The sequence below is a fragment of the Malus domestica genome, chromosome 08 (assembly GCF_042453785.1).
Source record: "Malus domestica chromosome 08, GDT2T_hap1".
Lineage (NCBI taxonomy): Eukaryota > Viridiplantae > Streptophyta > Magnoliopsida > Rosales > Rosaceae > Malus > Malus domestica.
The window spans coordinates 95,819-105,593 of NC_091668.1; the positions used below are offsets into that span (position 1 = coordinate 95,819).

The following is a 9,775-nucleotide window of genomic DNA, read 5'->3' on the forward strand; positions in this document are numbered from 1 at the left end:
TGTATTGAGGAGCGAGCCCTTATTCTATAAAAAGGACTCCATCACCATCATTAGATAGCAGCCCATCACTTATGTATTAAGGAGCGAGCCCTTATTCTATAAAAGGGACTCCTTCACCATCAATAGAGAGCATCGCCGCCTACTGAGCAACCGCCTCGCCGCAAGCATCACTCCTAACCCATCACTTATGTATTGAGGAGCGAGCCCTTATTCTATAAAAGGGACTCCCTCACCATCATTAGAGAGCATCAACTCTAGCCCATCATTCATGTATTGAGGAACGAGCCTTTATTCTATAAAAATGACTCCCTCACCTTTAACGCCACAAGCCGAGCAGCCTCGCAACATGTGCTACTTCTAGTTGAACATCATTTCACATTGAGCACCGCCTCATATCAAGTATTCAGTTCTAGACGACATCTAGTTACTTCGGCCTACACATGGACTGAAGTGCAAGTCTCTAGCCAAAATACTCTCTTGACTGAAGACTTGGGAGACTACTGTTTGTACCATACTTAGGGCCTCCGTATTTAGATCTTGTATAAATATTAAGGGGACTCAAATGTAATTATGTAATAAATGAAGGGATAAATATGTAAAAAGGGGAGGAGCCCTTAGTCTATAAAAGGGTCTTCTCACCCATCCTCAAGCTCTGAGATTCAGAGCAAAGCCTCACTCTCACATTACAAAGCTATATCTCCCTCACAATCCTTTCACAAACAGAGAAATACAATATCAGTGTGGACGTAGCCCGAACATTGGGGTGAACCACGATACGTCTTGTGTTCTTTACTTTCTTGCAGATTCATGATCGGATTTACGTTGTTCTAAGACCCCTCCGGTTTTGTGCATCAACATAAGTAATTTTAATGGAATCTATAATAGGTTTTAAAGGAAATTTTATGTAGAATTGTAGTATAAGTAATTTAACAATAAGTTTTTTATGCGTATTCAATAATAATATTTAGGGTTAATGAAAAAATTCTAAATAAAAATAGTATAATAAATTTGAAAACATAGGAAATAGAGTTGAATGGCCAAAGTGGGAAAAAACACATAATATAGGGGTAAATATAAATTGATTCATTGAACCTAACTTTTGGGAATTTGGAGAGGCAGGGTTGTTGGTCAGTCGTGACTTGTTCTTGACGTGAAATTGGTTTGAAGGCGGAAGATGAAATTCCAATTAAAATAAAATGATGAAAAAAATACAAATACAAATGTCGTTGTTGTTTTCACTGTATGGAAAGGGAATCTCGAAAACCAGCAAACAGCCTTGAAGACTAAGGATAAGGGCTTGTCTGTCCACAATCCACACACCGATTGAGTTCGATTCACACAAAACAAAATCCAACCACTTCTATCTCTCTTAACCCCAACCAATTAACCCAGTCTCTCCCCCCTCCCCCTCTCCTCCTCCACCGGCTTAGAGAGAGAAAGAGAGAAAGATGGCAGCGGCGGCAGGGGTTGGAGTTGGTGGAGGTGATGTTTGGAGGGCACATGCGGCCATGGCAGCGGTTCAGCTCTTCAACGGAGGGTATCATGTAATTACCAAAGTAGCCCTTAACGTTGGCGTCAACCAGCTTGTATTCTGCGTATACCGGGACCTCCTTGCACTCGCCATCCTCGCTCCCATCGCCTATGTCCGTGAAAAGTAGGCGTTTCTCTTTCATCTAATCTATCTAATTTTATCAATTTCCTCACATTTGCATCATTCATTTCATACCCATATGCTCATATACGCATGGTGTGGTGTGGGTTGGTGTGTTGGATGCTCAGACCATGACCATGAGCGTGACCATGATTTGATTATACTCCAAGACTGTTATTTAGGTTGATTTTGTCTAATAACATATTATCTGTATCGACTGTAGTCCTTGTTTCTTGCATAGAGTTAATCTGTCATCTTTGAAATTAATTATGCAATTGAATTAATCTTCTCCATCCCTCTCCTGTCCTGTGCACATAGATCATGATGTTCACAATATCCTCTAACATTTCTCTTCTCTTGTATGCATTGCATTGCAGAAGGATACGACAACCAATGAATAGACGCCTCTTCGTGTCCTTCTTCTTTCTTGGGTTAACTGGGTAACATAAGATACTACTTATGGCCACATTCTGATTACTTATAATCTACTGCTACAATTGATGCATCACCCTCTTGACATTTGCTGCTTCTTTATATGAAATAGGATCTTTGGCAACCAGCTTTTGTTTCTTATTGGTCTTGGCTACACAAATCCAACATATGCTGCTGCCATACAGCCTGCTATCCCAGTTTTCACGTTTATCCTCGCTGTTTTAATGGGGTCAGTTTGAATTTTTTCAACTTAATCTACTTAGGTTGGTTCTACGTGCCTGTATATTTCTCTAGACTTAGAGATACACGCATTTGCATGTTTAACTTGTACGAGATATTACTTGTTCAATATCATATGCGAACTTGTTCATGCAGTACAGAAAGAGTTAACTTGCTTAGAACTGAAGGGCAGGCCAAGGTTGGTGGTACACTTTTATGTGTTTCTGGAGCCATATTAATGGTCTTATTTCGTGGACCTCCTTTGATTGGATATACAGAACCAGACTTTGCAGCACATAGCGAAATAAGTGCCAAAGGTCAACCAGAGCCAGCTGGATGGTTGATGTCCAGTTTTCTAGAGTTTGGGCTAGATCACTTTCATCTTGGAGTTTTATGCTTATTAGGGAACTGTATGTGCATGGCCGCTTTTTTAGCCATTCAGGTGCATCACTATCTACTTTTAACTTTATTTGTCGAATATAATTATGTCATTTATTTGTTAAGTGTGTTTTTTCTTCTTTTGAAGTGCTACTGGAGCTTGTTTGGTGCTATTGTCTTTAGTTTAGTGAGGGAGTTATGTATATAACTTTGTCATTATGCGTTTCTCATTCTTGTGTCTCCTTTTCCCATTTTACTCTTCTTCTCCTTTCGTCTGCCGATGGAAAATCCTTCTCCCATTTTATTCTTCTTCTCCCTTTGTATGTTGATAGAAAACAAGAAATTTAATTTATGAAAGAAAGTTAGAAATGATGGACAAGAATCCCATGAAAACTAACCTGAGGAGTACCGAAAGTTATCTTAACAGAAAGACAGTCCAAAGAAGCCAAAACTGCACATTGCCAGAGTAGTAGCTTCTTAGCGCCAACTCCCTAAACTCACCCAGACAAGAGAAACTGTTTCTCAGACAAACCCACTTTACTTTGTATGCGATTTTAATAGTTTACTCCAAATAAAAGTAGCAGCCTTCTTATGCAAACCATAACAATGGGAAGAGAATGAAGCATAAATTCTCTTTTGAAGCATACCGCAACTAAGCAAGAAATTGTAGAATTATATTTGGACTTTAGTGGTACTTGTCTTGTACCAACTATATTTCTTATGGACATAGGAAAAAGTTTGTTACAACAACAACAACAAAAAGCTTTATCCACTAAGTGGGGTCGATGTATGAATCCTAGAACGCCACTACACTCGGTTTTGCGTCAAATTTTTTGTTAGCTTCAAGTGCTCCAAGTACTCCATGTCTTTTCTTAGAGTTTTTTCAAGTCTTTTTAGGTCTTCCTCTACCTCTTCTACCCTGAACTTGTGTCTCATAATCGCATCTTCTAATTGGAGCATCCATAGGTCTTTAGTTCACATGTAAAAACCACCTTAACCGATTTTATCTCATCTTATCTTCAATTGTGGCCACTCCTATTGTACCCGGACATCCTCGTTCTTAATCTTGTCCTTTGCCCACACATCCAACAAAGCATTCTCATCTCCGATACACTTATTTTTTGCATGTGTTGATGTTTGATCGCCCTACATTGTGTGCCATAAAGCATTGCTAACCTTATTGCCATCCTATAAAATTTTGCCTTGAGCTTTAGTGGCATATGTCGGTCGCACAACACACTTAATGCAATCTTCCACTTTATCCATCCAACTTGTATTTTATGGTTCAAATCTCCATCCAATTCTCCGTTCTTTTGCAAGATAAATCCAAGATAATGAAATAGCTTGCTCTTTGGTACTTTCTAATCTCCAATCCTCACCCTTATCTCATCATCTGGACCCCCATTCCTACTGAACTTGTACTCCATATACTCTTATCTTTGACCTACCTACTTAGACGAAGACCTTTAGATTCTAAAACTTTTCGTCAAAGGTTAAGCTTTGTATTTACTCCTTCCTCCGTTTCATCTATCGACACTATGTCATTCGCGAAAAACATACACCAAGGGATATCATCTTGGATATGTCCCGTTAACTCATCCATCACCAATGCAAAAAGGTAAGGACTTAAAATCATATGGATATGGGAAATTTTTTTTGTTTATCCTTCATGAGTTCTTACTGCAGTCCTTGCCCCATCATACATATCCTTTATTGCTTGGATGTATGCTGCTTGTACTCCTTTGTTCTCTAGAATCCTTCAAAGAATTTCTCTTGGGACCATATGATACTCTTTTTCCAAATATATAAAGATCATATGCAAATCCTTTTGCATATTTCTATATCGTTCCATCAATCTTTGTAATAAATAGATTGCCTCCATAGTCGAGCACCCTAGCATGAACCCGGATTGATTGTCTAAGACCCGTGTCTCTTGTAGATAAGCACCAAAGTGCTTTTTCACCACTCATTTGGCATTTCGTTTTTCGAAATCTTATTGAAAAGGTTTGTGAGCCATGCTATACCCGTTTCTCTCAAAACCTTCCACATTTCGATTCGTACATCGTCGGGACCCACTGCTTTTCTACGATTCATCTTTTTCAAAGTTATAACAACTTCCTCTTTCCTGATTCAACGGTAGGCTCTCCATCTGTCTATATTCGCGTTCTTCGTAGTTATAACATTTTTATTCTCATCCTAGATGCACCTTACTTGCCTTTTTTTCCCTTACTTTAGCCAGTTTATAGATATCAAACTCTCATTCTTTGGTATCTATCTTCGCTTCTCTCATGGCTTTTTTTGCCTCCTTTGTAATTTTATTCCTCTCACAGTTTTAATTGGTGCTATCCTTGTATAAGGCTTTACATCATTCCTTCTTTGCCTTAACTTTTTCCTGTACCTCATCCTTCCACCACCAAGGTTCCTTTTCATGTGGAGCAAAACCCTTGGGTTGTAACTTTTTAGATACAACTAGCAATCGAATCCCACATTTGACTAACGTTCCCTTTGTATCCCAAACACACTGGACACTTCAAGGTCTTGTTCTTTTTTCTCTCTCTTTTGATATATACATCTATCACCAACAAGCGATGTTGGTTAGCCATGCTTTCTTCCTGTATAACTTTGCAATCCTTACAAGTTATACGATCCCCCTTCCTCATTCAAAAGAAATATATTTGCGTTTTTGATGATCCACTCTTGTAGGTGATCACATGGTCTTCTCTGTTTGTAAAGAAGGTATTGGATAGAAAGAGATCTTATGCCATTACAAAATCCAAAATGGCTTCCCCTTCATGGTTTCTCTCTCCAAAACCGTGGCCATCATGGAAACCTCTGTAGTTGTTTGTCTCCTTGCCCATAATGTTCATTGAGTAATTTCTTCGTCTAAGAGATTCCTTGAACCAATTCTCCTAAGATCTTCCCAAAATTTATCCTTTAAGACTCTTATCCAACCTAAGTTGAGGTGCATACACATTAATCACATTGATATGCTCGTCCCTTCACAATCTTGATTGCTATAATTCTATCCCCGACCCTCCTAACATCTACAATATATTTTGTTAAAGTCCTATCCACGATGATGCCAACACTGTTTCTTGATTTGTTTGTTCCTGAATACCAAAGATTAAAACCTGAGTTTTCAAGATCATTTGCCCTAAGACCAACCCCTTAGTTTCCCACATAATCCTTATCCTTCTCTTCACCTTAACTTTTACTCTCTTGAACCCCACTCTCATGCCCTCACTTCTTTGACCTCACCCGTCCAGTAAGGTCAATATACTTCTTTTGCATCTCCTTGATAAAGTTGATGTTAGCAGATGCTCCCAAACAACTTTGAGTGGAGTCGTTCAAAAAGAAGTTTCTACAGCACCATTGCTCGTTTAACATTGCATAGGCAAAAGTTTGTTAAACTACGTAGATCTCATGCAGACAATTCCTTGTGAATTGTTGCATGGTGTGTTTTTTCTTATGACTGTAAGATTTCAGTTTGCACCTGCAAAACATTACCCATCACTGTGTACTCCACTTAAAATGATAGAGCACCATAGTAAGTCCAGCTCTTGAGGGTAACTCCACAAGCATTTTCCTAACGAGGCCTTGTTCTTTTTTCATGACTTTGCAATAGCAAACTCTCGTCTGTGCACAACTACTTTCCTGACGAGGCCTTTTCGTTTTGATGAATTTCCAATAGCTAACCCAAATCTATCTTTTGATATCTATGCAACATCTCAGCTCAGTAAAAGATCCTTCTTCCGCAGTCTCTCCTTTCTCAAAGGAAATCCCTGATCAACTTTCTAACCTTCACCATCTTACTTGATAATTTTGAAATAGAAATGAAGAAGGAAGGAGGGCTACTCAAGATAAACTTATTCCAGTTAATGTGTGCATATGTAGTGTGCTTGGAAGTGTGCTTTGATATTCTCTATATCTTATCATATTTGGGCAAATTAGGATCAGGGTTGCAGAAATTGGGAGTTTGTGAAGTTAGGGTTCTAGAATCAAGGGAAGGGTTAAATCAAATTTCATTGTTAGGTCAGATCAGGGTTACATTGACTACCAGCTCTGCACCAATAGGTAGGATCGGATTTAACTGTGTACTAAGTACTTGCTTCTTTGACATGCCTACTCATTTGCTGATTTTTGTTGGAATTTTGGGACGCCTTCGTGTTTTGTGCATTTTGCATGTCCTAGATGTTCTCCCCAATTCCTGAAGCCATTGTTTGAATTAGCCATTGCTCAAAGTTGGTGCATACTATTGTACTGTGAGGGGTTTGACCTTCAATTCAGTTTGTTGAAAATGGTTGTCGAACTTGTGTTTGCTTTCATTTTTTGAATTATTACATTAGTTGAGAGGGGGAATTCTTAACATTATTTGAAGGGAAATTCTTCCATTGACATATGACAATTCAAATACATCTTGTAGCAACTTTGGCAATCAATGTAATATGAACTTTCGGTTTATTTTATTGAGAGGGGGCGGTGTAAATTTGAATCACATCGAGAGGGTGGTAGATGACCTTTTATTAGTGCATTAATTTTTCTCAACCGCTAGGATGCATACATACATACATACATATATAATTATAATAACATGCCTTTCAATTTCTGATAACATTTCATAACTTTCAGGCTCCACTTTTGAAAAGATATACTGCCAACCTGTCAGTTACAGCATATTCATACTTCTTCGGTGCGCTATTGATGGTGGTTACTGCATTATTTATGACAAACGAGTCAACAGACTGGAGCTTGACACACTCTGAGCTTTTTGCAGTTTTTTATGCTGTAAGTTACAAACTAGTAATATATATAGCCCAATCTTTTGTTATCTATGCAAAATTTCATCATCTCTCTTAATTAGTTCTACCTACAAAGCAGGTTGACTGACTATATGTAACATGGTTTCATACTTGATGTACTAGTGATTTAAAAGATTAGTAACCATATATTTTGATGACAATCCTATGCGTCATATTCAACAGATAAGATGGTGTGCTTCTCATAAAATTCTAGAAATATCATCATGTCATCTTGATGATAATGATGTGGAGTGGGCCCTACAAGGGTGTCCCTCAATAAGCTTATTTGAGGGATCCAGCTCCTTCTCTTAAAGAATATATACTCTAAAGTGGTTTTCTTTTCTTCTGTAGCATTAGACTTTGAAGCTCTGTTAAGTTTTTTCTTATTCTAAATAAGCAAACTAACATTGCTTTGGTTGGATTATTTTCCTGGTACAAGATAGAGGGGAAGATGTTGGGGAAAGGGAGGAACGGAGCTGGGAGATGAAAAAGATGGAGAAATGATGGAGAATACTTGAAGCTAAAACTTAAATAAAAAATTATGTAGAAGTTGTAATTGGTTTTTACTAAGAACCATATTATATATTTTCTCATCTCTCCCTCTCATTTAGCATTGCTCTCTTGACTCCGCCTTTTCTCTCTAAGTTATTTTGTTTGATTTTTAACCCCCAAAAAAATGCATCAAACCTTTCTACCCTTTTCCCTCTCTTTCTGTTACACACACCAGAACCCCTGCAAGACCATTTTTCATCTTCAACATCGATGACCCAAATTAGTTCAACCAGAGAGGCCTAGGTATGTTGCATACTCCACCTTAACTTCCATTTCACTGAAAACTGCCACAACCAGCCATGTAAATCACATAGGATAATCAGCCACATATTCTTTTGACTCTGATTATATGAGTGTATTTTTGGTTAATCACTCATTAACTCTGATTGCATAACTAGGTCTCGTATCTGAGGTTCCAGAAAACTTTTATAACTCATGGCGATTCTATCCCATGTCTATTGGCTCTTTGTGCTCCATAAAATCCTCTGCGTACAAGTTATATATCATGTAAATTTGCTGAAATTATTGTATCAGACAGTCGATAATAATGCTATTAACATTTCCTTTGAGTTCTCTGTGATATGATTGTTCTAGTATATCTAATGTGAATAAATATGAAGATGGGCACATTTAATATGGCCAGTTCAAAGCGGGTTCAATTGTTAGAATTTGTTAAATTATAACCCATTGGTTTTCAGGGAACTGTTGCATCTGCCCTTAATTATGGACTGCTGACGTGGAGCAATAAGATTTTGGGGCCTGCTATGGTTGCTCTTTACAATCCACTTCAACCTGCAGCTTCGGCGTTTTTGTCAAGGATTTTCCTTGGAAGCCCTATTTATTTGGGAAGGTTTGCTCACATCAAATACTTGTGTGGAAAAATCCTTTTGTTCGTTGGCCATATATGTACTGTTATGCATTATGTTTATTCAGCTATGATGTTTATTTTCTGTGGTATTATTCACTTGATGGCCGAGCTGGCGTTTTGTCAGAGTGCTGCTTATTTGGTCTCCTTTTTACATGTGAAAACAGTGTCTTAGGAGGAATATTAATTATTGCTGGTCTGTATGTGGTAACTTGGGCGTCTTTGAGAGAAAGACAAGCAGCTCTGGATGTTGTTATACCTCACGTTGCTCGGGGCTCGGAACCTCTCATCCAGAAAGATGCAACGCTTAACAAGATACCATTCCAGAGAGGACTCATTTTCTCAGTGCCTTCCAGTTCAATACCAAAGTCGTCAGATTAAGAAAACATGTGATGGGTATTGACCAAAAAAAAAAAAAAAAAAACTTGTGATGGGTCGTGATGGGAATTTGGAGAGTAAACCATTTGAGGAGAATTGTTCAAAATATCCATTTTTCTTTTATTTGTGGTCCGAATTTTTTTCCTTCCTTATGCATGCGTATGATTTAACCTTGGTTCTTTTATTATTATTATTATTATTATTTTATTACGTATTTTTATGAATAGGGAAAGACCGAAAGAGAGACGAGGAATAACACGAGCAATAGATACCAGAAGATAGATGGTGGATGGTGGATGGTGGAGGGTGGATGGAATCGTGTTCTGGTGGTTCAGTTGTTAGTATAGTGGTCATGCTTACGTAGTACTATGCTATGCTATGCAATGCGCGTGCTCTCATCCCATCCCATGCTTATGAAGTTATGATAAATAATAGTAATGCGAATATGTTTGGATTGGACTGGTTTGATTTTCAGGTCTCACAATGATTCATTCCAATTAT

General features: G+C 38.1%; 1 protein-coding gene across 1 annotated transcript; it reads left to right on the forward strand.

The window, feature by feature from the left end:
• Positions 1-1,066: 1,066 nt before the first annotated feature.
• Positions 1,067-9,444, forward strand: LOC103440174 (WAT1-related protein At4g19185-like). Its single transcript, XM_070826956.1, has 7 exons — positions 1,067-1,654; positions 2,029-2,091; positions 2,196-2,312; positions 2,459-2,744; positions 7,310-7,465; positions 8,730-8,881; positions 9,064-9,444. Exons 1-7 carry the CDS (start codon positions 1,449-1,451, stop codon positions 9,275-9,277), a joined length of 1,194 nt encoding a protein of 397 aa, XP_070683057.1. The 5' UTR covers positions 1,067-1,448; the 3' UTR covers positions 9,278-9,444.
• Positions 9,445-9,775: the final 331 nt, after the last annotated feature.